The sequence below is a fragment of the Chiloscyllium plagiosum genome, chromosome 25, assembly GCF_004010195.1.
Source record: "Chiloscyllium plagiosum isolate BGI_BamShark_2017 chromosome 25, ASM401019v2, whole genome shotgun sequence".
Taxonomy (NCBI): domain Eukaryota; kingdom Metazoa; phylum Chordata; class Chondrichthyes; order Orectolobiformes; family Hemiscylliidae; genus Chiloscyllium; species Chiloscyllium plagiosum.
Window position 1 is genome coordinate 47,427,122 of NC_057734.1, and position 14,201 is coordinate 47,441,322.

Sequence of the window (14,201 nt, forward strand, 5' to 3'; positions counted from 1 at the left end):
AGTTGCAAGGGAAGGTCCCTGGGGGTGCAGGGGGGCTTGGGGGGGAGAGTGGCACCATCCAAGTACTGTCAAAGGTAACAGTACTTGCGGAAAGCAGAGAGGGTTGGGGCGGGGAAGATGTTCTTAGTGGTGGGATCCTGTTGGAGTTGGCATAAGTGTTTAAGGGTGATGCATTCAATGTGGAGACTGGTGGGGTAGAATTAGAGGTAAAGGGGGTTCTGTCTTTATTGTGTTGGGCAGGGGAGTTTAGAGCAGTGGAGCGGGGAATGGAGGTTGTGTGGCAGAGGGCTGTCTGGATGACAGTGAGAGGAAAAGCACCTTGTTCAAAATAGGTAGACATCTGGGATGCTTGGGAGTGGGATGTCTCCTCGTAGAAGTAGATGTGACAGAGGAGGTGGAATTGGGAGAATGAGATGGAGTTCTTGCACAATACTGGGGAGGAGGAGGTGTAGACCAGGTAGGTATGAGAGTCTGTACATTTGTAGTAAATGTCTGTCTGGAGACTGTCACTGGAGATGGAAATGGTGAGGTCAAGAAAGGGGAGGGAGGTGTCCAAAATGGACCAAGTGAATTTGAGGATGGGGTGGAAGTTGTGGGCAAAGTCGATGAACTGCTCCAGTTCAGTCTGGGTGCAGGACGCTGCACCGATGCAGTCATCGATGTAACAGCAGAAGAGTTGGGGCACAGTGCCTGTGTAGGTTATTTTTCCTGAACCTCATTGCGAGAAATATGCACTTTTATCAGGATGTCCTCACTGAACTCTACCACCACTGGCCTCAAGGCAGAGTGTCGACAGCATTGCCAATGACAATGAGAGGGACTTCCAGGTTGGAGCAAATGATACTTGCAGCATCTCCCAGTTGGCTATCCACTGTTGTGTGAGGGAGGTCTTTGCCTTGGGCTGATAAAGGGATAGTTTGACTTTTAAATGGCACTACTGTGGTCTGTGTTCATTCGAACAGTGACTTTTTATTTACAGGTGTTATACACATAGAGGTTCAGTTCTATACAAGCTCAATGTCTGCTGTCTGAGATCACTCTTCAGTCCTTCAGTGTGGCACAGTGACTCTGTGGTTAGCACTGCTGCCTCACAGCTGCAGAGAGTTGGGTTTGATTCAGGAGTAGGGGGAGTGCAACTATCCGTGTGGAGTTTGCACATTCTCCCTGTGTCTGCATGGGTTTCCTCCCACAGTCCATAAATATGCAGGTTAGGTGGATTGGCCATGGGAAATACAGGTTTCAGGGATAGAGGAGGGGGGGTTGAGTCTGGTTGGGATGCTCTTCAGAGGGGTTGGTGCGACTTGATTGGCAGAATGGCCTGCTTCTACACTTTAGGGAGTCTATGAAGTAAATGGGCAGCGTGTGTCATACGATTAGTTCAGGTGATGAAGCTGTTGTGGTTGAATAGTTGCCAATGTATGCATATTGTAAGTTATGGAGTAAGATTTACATAATTGCTAAGAATGTGGGGTTGGAGTAATTCATGGATGTTGGGATTGAGTCCTGATTGAGGTGGTTGGGATGTAAGTGGGGTTGCAGTGATTTGAGCTGTGGGCAGTGCAGTTGGGAGACTATGCTCAGATGACTTTGACAAACCATGTGAAAACATTGAACTTTGTCTTTCACTACATCCACTTTTGAGGAACAACAGATCTGATGCCTAATTCTATGGTTCCGAAGGAATTAATTATACAGTCATAGAGTCAGCAAGATGTACAGCACAGAAACAGACCCTCTGGTCTAACCCGTCCATGCCGACCAAATACCCCAACCCAATCTGGTCCCACCTGCCAGCAGCCGGCCCATATCCCTCCAAACCCTTCCTAATCATATACCCATCCAAATGCCTTTTAAATGTTGCAATTGTACCAGCCTCCACCACTTCCTCTGGCAGCTCATTCCATACACGTACCACCCTCTGTGTGAAACAGTTGCCCCTTAGGTCTCTTTTATATCTTTCCCCTCTCACCCTAAACCTATGCCCTCCAGTTCATTATCTCCACCCATTCTACTGAGGTCACGCGGTCTGCATATGGAGATAAGAAGCTCTACTCTAACTTTCAGAGGGAGTATTTGTACCTCCATCTCTAAAGTCCTCACAATGAAACCTAACCAAACAAATCTGTTCTATTGCTATCGTGCAGTTAACCAGCTTATTATCCAAGAACAGTCCCTCTTCTATAGGTGCTGTATGGTCCGCCAACTGTCACCAGATAGGTCCAAGGCAAACCAAAGACAAAGGAGGATCAGTGGTATGAAGAACCTCAAACAACCATTACCCAGTACCATCTGCACTCTCTTTATCTGTTGCTGTAGGCACCCTCACCAGCTGTTCTCCTTCAGTCCTCCTATCCCTTTGTCTTTAGCATTGAAACCATCATATTCCAGACCCCTTCACTTCTGAAGAAGAGATATATTGGATTTGAAACATTACCTCGGTTTCTATCTCCACAGCTCCTGCCAGACCTGTTGAGGTTTTCAAGCACTTTGCTTTTATTTTAGATCTCTCGCTTCTGTGGTATTTTGTTTTTACATAATAAGAGAAATTTGCCTGCTCTAAAAAGCATACAAAGGAATTGTGGTACATGGTTAATCTCCAGTCATTCATTATCATGCAAGAAGCATATTAAAGTCTCCTATATGTTTTTAAACTACTCTTGGCCTCTACCTGACCTTCTCCTTTATTCCTCTTGCTCCCTCCCACCATCCACAGGCTTCAAAACATTTACAACGCCAGTTCTCTGAGTTCTGATTAAAGATTATCGAGCTGAAATACTATTCTGTTTCTCTCCACAGATTCTGGCTGACCTGCTGTCTTTTGATGGCCTTTCTTTTATTCTTATGTCAAATTTGCCATTTAAATGATTATTGCATGTGCCCCTTCTCTCTGCGCGCCTCCCACCATCACCCCCTGCTCTGTCACTAGGAGAGCCAATAACCCAAATTCTAAATGCTGCTTGTAGGCAACCTGTTCTTCCTCAAGGGAGGAGCCAGAAGTTGGAATAGATGTTGGGGTCTTTTTTATGAGCTGTTGAAATATGATGGAGAATGTGCATCAAGGTTTTCTGAAAGGTTAAATGTGAATGGGGCGGAGGAGAGGAATGCTGGCTGTCACCATTGTGGGTAGGAATACATGCTGAGGGGACAGGAGGAAGGAAACATGGTCGTGCTGTGATACTTTCCGAGATGATCACTTCTGGTATCCTGTGGTATTTGCCACCACTACAAGGATAGAAACAGAGGTAATGTTTCAAATCCAATATGGCTCTTCTTCAGAAGTGAAGGGGTCTGGAGTATGATGGTTTCAATGCTAATGACAAAGGGATAGGAGGACTGAAGAAGAACAGCTGGTGAGGGTGCCTACAGCAAAGGATAAAGAGAGTGCAGATGGTAGTAGAGGAAGGATATGGATTAAGAATAGGGTGTTAATAGTAGGTGAGAATGGTAGAAAACAGGTCATTTCTGCTGAGAGCAAATACATGCAAACAAAATACTGGGGTGAGGGGGTTGTCATCAAAGTGGAGGACAGTATTCATGCTATGAGGTTGTTGAACTCCATATTGAGTCTTGAAGGTGGTAAACTGTCTAAACAGAAACTGCTGTTCCCCAAGGCAGACTAGAGCTTTTCCATCACTCACACTGACAATTAATGCCTATTCGGCATCTAGATTTCTCCTCCATGAGTACTCTCTTTGTCTTTTGCTCTGGGTGCCTTCATTAGCTGTTCTACTTGCTCCTCCTTCCCCTTTGTCAACAGCGTAAAAGCCATTATTTCCTCACACTTCTCACTATGTCATTGTGGTGTAAAATTGAGGAATGAGTCCATTTTGCTGCCTAAATGATGAATTTTCTTTTTTGTTCAGTGTGCCCTTGGAAGGGAAGAACAAAGTGTGTGAAGAGAAGGTGATTCCAATCCTGGTAGAGCTGCTCAGTGACCCAGAGTCTGAGGTCAGAGCTTCAGCAGCAGGAGCATTGATGTTTGCCACCATTACAACACAAGGTGAGTGACTGACAACTAGAACAGAAGGAACATGGTGAATGGAGTGCAAATAGGCACTGACTGGTAGGTGGATGAAGAGAAATGCATATTTGAAGGCTTGGTTTACACAATTTTGTGTTTAATTGCAGGTGACTATAATTTGAATTTGTCTGGAAGTGATAAACAGGCACCTGCACATTTTCCACTTTAACAGAGATTGAATACAATTCTCGTGGTGAGCTCTGTCTGTAGAAATCAGTATTAGTAGGGACGTTAAGGGTTTAGATGGAGACGAATTTGTTAAGTGTGTACAAGAAAAGTTTCTGATTGAATATGTGCAAAACTTGACCTACTCTTGGGAAATAAGGCAGGGCAAGTGACGAGGTGTCAGTGGGGGAGCACTTTGGCGCCAGCGACCATAATTCTATTAGATTTAAACTAATGATGGAAAAGGATAGACCAGATCTAAAAGTTGAAGTTCTAAATTGGAGAAAGGCCAATTTTGACGGTATTAGGCAAGAACTTTCAAAAGCTGATTGGGACAGGTGTTCGCAGATAAAGGGACAGCTAGAAAATGGGAAGCCTTCAGAAATGAGATAACAAGAATCCAGAGAAAGTATATTCCTGTTAGGATGATAGGGAAAGCTGGTATGTGTAGGGAATGCTGGATGACTAAAGAAATTGAGGGTTTAGTTAAGAAAAAGAAGAAAGCATATGTAAGGTATAGACAGGATCGATCGAGTGAATCCTTAGAAGAGTATAAAGGCAGTAGGAGTATACTTAAGAGGGAAATCAGGAGGGCAAAAAGGGGACATGAAATAGCTTTGGCAAATAGAATTAAGGATAATTCAAAGGGTTTTTACAAATACATTAAGGACAAAAGGGTAACTAGGGAGAGAATAGGGCCCCACAAAGATCAGCAAGGCGGCCTTTGTGTGGAACTGCAGGAGATGGGGGAGATACTAAACGATACTTTGCATCAGTATTTACTGGTGGAAAAGGATATGGAAGGTATAGAATGTAGGGAAATAGATGGTGACATCTTGAAAAATGTCCATATTACAGAAGGGAAGTGCTGGATGTCTTGAAATGCACAAAAGTGGATAAATCCCCAGGACCTGATCATGTGTACCCTTGAACTCTGTGGGATGCTAGAGAAATGAATCCTGGGCCTCTTATTGAGACATTTGTATCATCGATAGTCACAGGTGAGGTGCCGGAAGACTGGAGTGGCTAATGCCCTGCCACTGTTTAAGAAGGGTGGTAAGAACAAGCCAGGGAACTATAGACCAGTGAGACTGACGTCGGTGATAGGCAAGTTGTTGGAGGGAATCCTGAGGGACAGGATGTACATGAATTTGGAATGGCAAGGAATGATTAGGGATAGTCAACATGGCTTTGTGTGTGAGAAATCATGTCTGACAAACTTGATTGAGTTTTTTGAAGAAGTAATAAAGAGGATTGATGAGGGCAGAGTGGTAGACATGATCTATATGGACTTCAGTAAGCCGTTTGACAAGGTTCCCGTGGAAGACTGGTTAGCAAGGTTACATCTTATGGAACACAAGGAGAACTAGCCATTTGGATACAGAACTGGCTCATAGGTAGAAGACAGAGGGTGGTGGTGGAGGATTGTTTTTCAGACTGGAGGCCTGTGATCAGTGGAGTGCCACAAGGATCAATTCTGGATCCACTACTTTACATCATTCATATAAATGATTTGGATGCGAGCATAAGAGGTATAGTTAGTAAGTGATGACACCAAAATTGAAGGTGTAGCGGACAGCGAAGAAGATTACCTCACATTACAACGGGATCTTGATCAGATGGGCCAATGGGCTGAGAAATGGCAGATGGAGTTTAATTTAGATAAATGTGAAGTGCTGCATTTTGGGAAAGCAAATCTCAGCAGAACTTATACATGTAATGTTATAGACCTAGGGAGTGTTGCTGAACAAAGCGACCTTGGAGTGCAGGTTCATAGCTCCTTGAAAGTGGTGTCGCAGGTAGATATGATAGTGAAGAAGGCATTTGTTATGCTTTCCTTTATTGGTCAGAGTATTGAGTACAGGAGTTGGGAGGTCATGTTGCGGCTGTACAGGACATTGGTTAGGGCACTGTTGGAGTATTGCATACAATTCTGGTCTCCACTCTATCGGAAAGATGCTGTGAAACTTGAAAGGGTTCAGAAAAGATTTACAAGACTGTTGCCAGGCTTGAAGAATTTGAGCTATAGGGAGAGGTTGAATTGGCTGGGGCTGTTTTCCCTGGAGCGTCAGAGGCTGAGGGGTGACCTTATAGAGGTTTATAAAATCGTGAGGGGTGTAGATAGGATAAATGGACGAAATGGGCATGTTCAGAACTAGACGTCATAGGTTTAGGGAGGATTGAAAAACCTGCCTCAGTGGGAGGCCACTGCTAGTATTATACTTGGGCCTTCATCAAAGCTGAATGGCTGGAGGCCTGCAGAGAGGTAACTGTGGACATGATGACTACACAGAGGGGACAATGGAGGAAACCTTGAGGGCTGGTGGGGGCTCAGTTATGGCAGGATTGAAATCACCTCCTCTTCACACACTTTGTTTTTCCCTTCCAAGGGCACACTGAACTCATTTAGGAGGGACCTTTCCTTCTTGGCTGCCCATCACAAGTCTGCATCAGGAAACCGGCCAGGCTGGCTGATTGATGTGGGCCTCTCCCACCACTGGTTAAATCACAATCGGATGAGCCCTTAGCTGGGAATGAAGGGCTGTAATTGCCTTAACATGTGGGCAAGCTGCCCAATTCCTTTGCAGCCAAGTCACTGGTGTATTGGCAGTGGGAGCAGGGTTGGATGGGTAGGAAACACACATGCTCTGTGTTCTCACTTTATGTCAGGGTACACTTTATTTTTCGCTGTGCAGAGGTTTTAATATTGCTGTTTCTCTAGTTTCTAGAGCACTAATATGCTTCAAACTTTCTGCTCTCAAATGTTTCCTCATAGCATTCGTATAAATTTTTATTATGTCTGCTAAAATGGCACTATTCATCTTTTTAGGAACTGTTTCTTTAGTTTATATTTATCATTGTCAAGAAAATTTACATTTTCCATGTTCAATGTTGGAAAAGTGTTCTGATCTTTCTTATGAAAGGAAGCTTCCAGAAAACCCTTTTGATAAGGTCACTGGACTAGTAATTCAGAACAGCAGGTCAGGCAGCATCCAAGGAGCAGGAGAATCGACGTTTCGGGCATGAGCCCTTCTTCAGGAATGCGATAGTCCCTGCAAAAAGATAGTCCCTCTCTCACTGCACACCCCAGGTCATCTCCTCTGCCCAAAGCACTCCTGAAGAAGGGCTCATGCCCGAAACGTCGATTCTCCTGCTCCTTGGATGCTGCCTGACCTCCTGCGCTTTTCCAGCAACACATTTTCAGCTCTGATCTCCAGCATCTGCAGTCCTCACTTTCTCCTAGTAATTCAGAACCCCAGGCTAATGCTGTGGGAGAAATGAGTTTAAATCTCGCCACGTTAGATGCTGAAGTTTGAATTCAGTAAAATTCAGCAATTTTAAAGCTAGTCAGCTGGTGCCCATGTTACAGTGTTATGTCTTATAGCCATATGTCAGTGGGAGCTTTCAGAGACATGCTTATGATATCAATGCTATATTATAGCGTGTGATCTGGGGGTATAAATTCCATCTTATCTTGGGTCACTTGAAGCGTGACATACTGATGAAAGTGTGCTAACTGAATGGCTTAATACTAGCCCAGATACTTCTGTGTCTCTGATTCTGAGCTATAATAAATGTTCTGTTGGAAACTTCACCACATTACCCATTTCTATTTCTTTTCTTATGGGAGATAACATAGTATTGCCCCATCAGACGAACAAACCCTGCTGAAGGTAAAACACACTTCACAAGTAACCATTGTTGATTATCCTAAAAGCCCATCTGGTTCACTAATGTCCTTTAGGGAAGGAAATTGGTCAAATTACCTGGTCTGGTCTATATGACTCCGGAGAAATGCTTTGTAATTCACTCATGGGCCATGGGCATTGCTGGCTGGGTCAGTATTTATTGCCCGTCCCTAGTTACCCGTGAGAAGGTGCTGGTGAGCTGCCTTCTTGAACCGTTGTAGTCCATGTGCTCTAGGATAACCCACAATGCCCTTGGTGAGGGACTTTCAAGATATTGACCTAGCAACAGTGAAGGAATAGGGATATATCCAAGTCAGGATGGCGAGTGGTTTGGAGGGGAACTTGTGAGTGGTGGTGTTCCCATATATCTGTTGCCCTTGTCCTTCTAGATTGAAACGGTTGTGGGTTTGAAAGGCGCTGTCTGAAGATCTTTGGTGAATTTTTGCAGTGCATCTTGTAGATAGTACACACTGCTGCTACTGAGTATTGGTAGTGGAGGGAGTGGATGCTTGTGAATGTGATGCCAATCAAGTGGGCTACTTTGTCTTGGATGGTATCAGGCTTCTTGTGTGTTGTTGGAGCTGCACCCATTCAGGCAAGTGGGGAGGATTCCACCACACTCGTGACTTGTGCCTTGTAGATAGTGGACAGGCTTTGGGGGGGTCAGGAGGTGGGTTACTCACTGCAGTATTCCTAACCTCTGACATGCTCTTGTAGCCAGTGTGTGAATGTGGTGAGTCCAGTTGAGTTTATAGTCAATGGTAACCCCAGCATGTTAATAATAGGGATTCAGTGATGGTGGCACCATTGATCTAGGTTTAGGTTTAGACCTTTATTTTCATTGTCACATGTATACAAGTACAAAATTACAGGAGTATGGTGAAAAGTGTACAATATCACCATACAAGGCGCCAACTTAGGTACAAGTACAGAATCATAAGAACAAGGTAGAAACAAAGAACAAAGTTAAAATTAAACATTACAGTCATGCTTAGAATTAAGTAGAAAAATAAAGAAATAAAGCGAAAAGTCAAACATTCTAGTCTTTCGAAAGTATGTAACCACCCTGGGACTGCACTTCTGACAGGGGCGCGATGTCCTCCTCTTTGCCATGCTTTACTGCGCTGTCCAATGTACAAGTCCCCACACCACCACCAAAGCAGCTGCTGCTCCTGTCGATCCACCCGGAGTATCAATGTGGGGACATTGCAACAGCTGACCAATGCTGACCACAGCTACTGCCTTCTCTGCTGATCACAGAGGCCATCCTACTGTTGAAAGCCAATGTTGCCCCCACCACCTTGAGTCCTGTGCTGGGCCCACCAATATTGAAGATGCCCCCCCATCAAGAGGCAGTGGTTAGATTGTCTGTTATTGGTGATGGTCATGGCCTGGCGTTTGTATAGTGTGAATGTTACATGCTGCTTTTCACCCCGAATCTGGATATTGTCCAGACCTTGTTGCATTTGAACATGGAATGCTTCAGTATCTGAAGCGGCACGAATAGTGCTGAACATTGTGCAATCATCAGAAAACATCCCCACTGCTGACCTTCTGATGGAGGGAAGGTCATTGATGAAGCAGCTGAAGATGGTTGGGCCGAGGACACTACCCTGAGGAACTCCTGCAGAGATGTCCTAGAGCTGAGATGACTGATATCCAACAACCACAACCATCTGCTTATGTGTCAGGTATAACTCTAACCAGTGGAGAGTTTGCCCTCCAATACCCATTGATTCCAGTTTTGCCAGGGCACATTGGTTCACACTCAGTTGAATGCAGCCTTGATATCAAGAGCCTGTCACTCTCCCCTCCCCTCTGGAATTCAGCTCTTTTGTCCATGTTTGAACCATGACTGAATTGAACCCAAACTGGTTGTCACTGAGCAGGTTATTGCTGAGCAGGTGTTGCTTGACAACCCTGTTGGTGACCCCTTCTATCACTTTACCAACCATCGAGAGTAGAGAGATGGGGTGGTGATTGGCCAGGTTCAAACTGTCCTGTTTTTTGTGTACAGGATATACCTTGGCAATTTTCCACATTACTGGGTAGATGCCAGTGTTGTAACTTTACTGGAGCAGCTTGGCTAGGGGAGCAACAAGTCTTCAATACTATTACTGATATATTGTCAGCGCCCATAGCCATTGCAGCATCCAGTACCTCCAACCATTTCTTGATATCAGGTGGAGTGAATCAAATTAGCTGAAAACTGGCATCAGTGATTCTGGGAACCTCTGCAGGAGGCTGAGATGGATCATCCTCTCTGATCCTCTAGCTGAAGATAGCTGCCTCACCTTTTGCATTAATATGCTGGGTTCTCCCATCGTTGAGAGTGGGGATAGTTGTTTAATTAGACAATAGACAATAGACAATAGGTGCAGGAGTAGGCCATTCATTCGGCACTCACCCATCAGTGGAAATATGTTTCCTACTGCCAGAGTGTCCAATCCTTTCATAATCTTATACGTTCACCATCATTCACGACTGGGTATGGCAGGAACTAAGATTTATTCTGTTGGTTCTGTGATTGCTTAGCTCTGCCCAGCACTTGCTGCTTATGCTGTTTGGCACATGTGTAGTCTTGTTTTGTATCTTCGCCAGGTTAACATCAAATTTTTAGGTATGCCTGTTGCTGTTCCTGGCATGACCTCCTGTACTTTTCATTAAACCAGGCTCAATCCCCTGGCTTGATGGTAACGATCGAGTTGGGGATATGCCAGGCCCCAAGGTTACCAATTGTGTTGATCTTTAACTTGAATGGCCCAGCGAGCCACCTGCAACCAAGTCGTATCAGAAATGATGACAAAGCCTAAAGCAAGGAATTAAACTCGACAAGCCACTGGCATCGACATAGGCACTAAAAATAGCAACAGCAAACTAAAGCCTGTCAACCCTCCAAAGTCCTCCTTCTTACCAATGAGGGCTTGTGCCAAATGTGGGAGAGCCAACTCATAGACAAATCAAACAATAGGCTGATTTAATTATACTCACAGAATCAAACTTTACCATGTCCCAGACTATATCATCATCCTTCCTGGATAGCTGCTGGTCCACCAGCAGAACATACCCATCAGAGGTGACTGCATAGTGGTGTACAGTTTGGGCAGGAGTTGCTCTGAGAGTCCTCAACATTGACTTTGGATCGCAAAGTCTCATGGCTTTAGGCCAAACAGAGGAAACCTCCTGCTGGATACCATGGACTATCCTCCCTCAGCTGATGAATCAGTTGCTCCTCCAAGTTGACTGCCATTTCAAGGAAGGCTGAAGGTGGCTAGGGTACAGTGTAATCTGGATGGGGGACTTCAGTGTTCATCACCAAGAATGACTTATTAACAGTTTGACTGACTGAGCTGCTGATTACTAAAACACACGGCTGTTAGACTGGGTCTGCTGATAGTATTGGGAGGAGTGATCACCGCACAGTCCTTGTCAGGATGATGTTCCAATTTCGCAAACGGGATCGATTTTAAACTGTTCAAGCAACTGGGCATCCATGAGGTGCTCTGGCCCATCAGCCACATTAGACACTCAACCAGATTCTGTAATCTCGTCATGCAACATATCAGCCAAACTACCATTATCATGAGCCAGGGACCATACTTGGTTCAATGAAGAGTTTAGGAGCACATGCCAGACATATTAGTTGAAAATGAAGTGTCAATCTGGTGAAGCAGCAACACAGGACTATAGTTTACTCCATTCCAAACAGTACCTTGGGCCCAATGGCCCAAGGACTGCAGCAGTTCAAGAACACAGCTCACAATCACCTTTTGAAGGGCAATTAAGATGGACGATACATGGTGACCTAGCCAGTGATGCTTACATCCCATGAATGGTTAAAATAAAACATCCTGGCACATTCCATCAGTGCTGACCACTTCCTGCTCCTGGTTGATATTCATCTTCCTCTTTGGGTTTTTTATTTGATCTGTTGCACATTTGGTTCATTTGTTGCATTGCATTGACTATTCCAGCTCAGTCCCACATTAAAGCCATTGCATTGCACTTTTTATCATCCTACTTAAACAAGAAAATGTTGTTTCCATCTCGAAAGATTTTGCTAATTGTTCAAGTCCATTATGTAAGGTCATAAAATTAAAATGATTTGTTCGGCTGAATTAAAGTACATGTTAAGTTAAAGTGGTGAGATTTAACACCATGGAGAGGACTAGTTCACAACGTCAATGGAATTTATAATTAAAATTCCAGCATATCTTTCCCTAGTGGAGCAGAAATTTCATCCAGTTAAATATCAGGTCTGTCAAAGACATTGTCTTTGATTCCCACTACAAACTCTATTTCCTAACTCTGACTCCATTTCTCTCCCTAACAGTCTGAACCAGACTGTTTATTATCTTGGGGCCTTTACTGACTCTGATATGAGCTTCCACCTCTGTAATATTGCCAGACTCCAGCCCTGTCTTAACCCACCTGCTGCTGAAACCCTAATTTCTTTACTCTTCGATTATTCCTACACACTCCTGACTCACGTCCCACATACATCCCTCCAGCGACTTGAAGTTGTTTCAAGTTTGCTACCCATGCCCTTACTTATACTAAGTCCCATTTTACCCATCATTCTAATAGTGACTTGCATACATTGTCGCTATGACAAACAAAACTTCAACCTCACGCTGCTTGTTTTCAAATCTCTCTAAGGCCTCATCCCTCCCTATCTCTCTAATCTCCTCTAGCCTATACCCCTCCAAGATATTATCTTTTTCAGCATCCCATGATTTGAACTTCTCCACTAGTGATGGTTGTACCTGCAACTGCCTAAGTTCTGGCATACTATCTTTAAACCTCTTGTCTTGTATTGTGGCATAGATTCCAGACCAGATAGACCTTTAAGACAGTTACACGACATGTTGTTATGTGACATTTCAATGTAAAGGTATTGCTCTGCCACTTGTTGCTCTCTCTATAATGGGGACTACACTTGACTGAGTGTAGTTAGTCAAGTCTGCGTAATGTACAATAATGTCAGTAGGCACAGAACCCAGACAAAGTCTGTACATCTGTGATATTGTAACCTTGTAAAATGGTGTTGTAAATAAACTTCAAGCTATCTGGTTCAAGTGCTTTGCGACTTGCCAAAGTTTTTGGATAGGAATATAAGGATTTACCCTCACTGGCAAGCCCTCATGTTTGGGAGATAGATTTACATAGTTCTTACAGTGGTTCTGTTCGCCGAGCTGGATGTTTTTGTTGCAAACGTTTCGTCCCCTGGCTAGGCGACATCATCAGTGCTTGGGAGCCTCCTGCGAAGCGCTTCTTTGATGTTTCCTCCGGTGTTTATAGTGGCCTGTCCCTGCCGCTTCCGGTTGTCAGTTTCAGCTGTCCGCTGTAGTGGTTGGTATATTGGGTCCAGGTCGATGTGTTTGTATTTGTCCTGTGTTTTTGTGCTGAATATACGTCGGTGATGTTCCACACTGTCGGTAGATGCCAGTGTCGTACTGGTACTGAAACAGCTTGGCTTGGCAGGTGTCAAGTTCCAGAGCACACGTCGTGAGTATTATTGCCAGAATGTCGGTAGCATCCAGAACCTTTGCACTATTTGTCCATTTCTTTGCTGTTATTTGAAGTGATGGCGAGTCAGCGCCAGCTACCTCAGGCGGCAGAGCATAAATCTCCGAGGTGTGAAATCGTTCGCCACGCTCGGTACATTCATTTTACAGCTTAGTTTTCCTAGTTGGATCCCAGCTCTCCATTCCACTGGCAATGTCACCAGCCAAAACATGCTCTCTCTTTCTCTCTATCTCTCACTCTGTCTCTGTCTCTCTCTGCCTCTCTCTGTCTCTCTCTCTCTGTCCCTCTCCCCCTGTCTCTGGTGCTCGCTCTCTTTTTCTCTCTCTCTCTCGATCTCTTTCTCTCTGTCTCCTGTTTCTGAGTGAAAACTGTCCCCGCTTTACTGGAAATGCTAGAGACAAGTTTGTAGGTGTACCCGAATGTAAAATGCAAGGTGTCCCCTTCAAGTGTGCAAGTTCCACTCCAAAACTGCACCAAGCAGAATGTTCAGAGTCGCAAAATGAGAATGATTACTTCACCACGCTGCCCCCACTACCCCCTATATCTGCAGCTTCCCTTACACTCAACACCTGATCCCGAAGAAGGGTTACACCCGAAACGTCGACGTCTCCACCACCTGATGCGGCCTGGTTTAGTGTGTTCTTCCAGCCTCTTGCCTGTCTATTTTGTATTCCATCTTCTGTCGTTTTTGATTTATTGTGTCTAACGGAATTAGAATGGCCGCTTCCTGAGGGGGGCTAACAGTGACGGCTGCATCCCAAATGGAGCTGAACTAGAATTAACTGATTCAGAAGGTT

At 44.6% G+C, this 14,201-nt stretch overlaps 1 protein-coding gene across 1 annotated transcript in view; it reads left to right on the forward strand.

Moving 5' to 3' along the window:
• rsph14 (radial spoke head 14 homolog) overlaps positions 1 to 14,201 on the forward strand; it is a 706,085-nt gene that overhangs the window by 674,981 nt on the left and 16,903 nt on the right. The window contains exon 5 of the mRNA XM_043716094.1: positions 3,864 to 4,000. Within this exon, the coding sequence (XP_043572029.1) occupies positions 3,864 to 4,000 (137 nt within the window). The remainder of the gene's footprint in view (positions 1 to 3,863; positions 4,001 to 14,201) is intronic.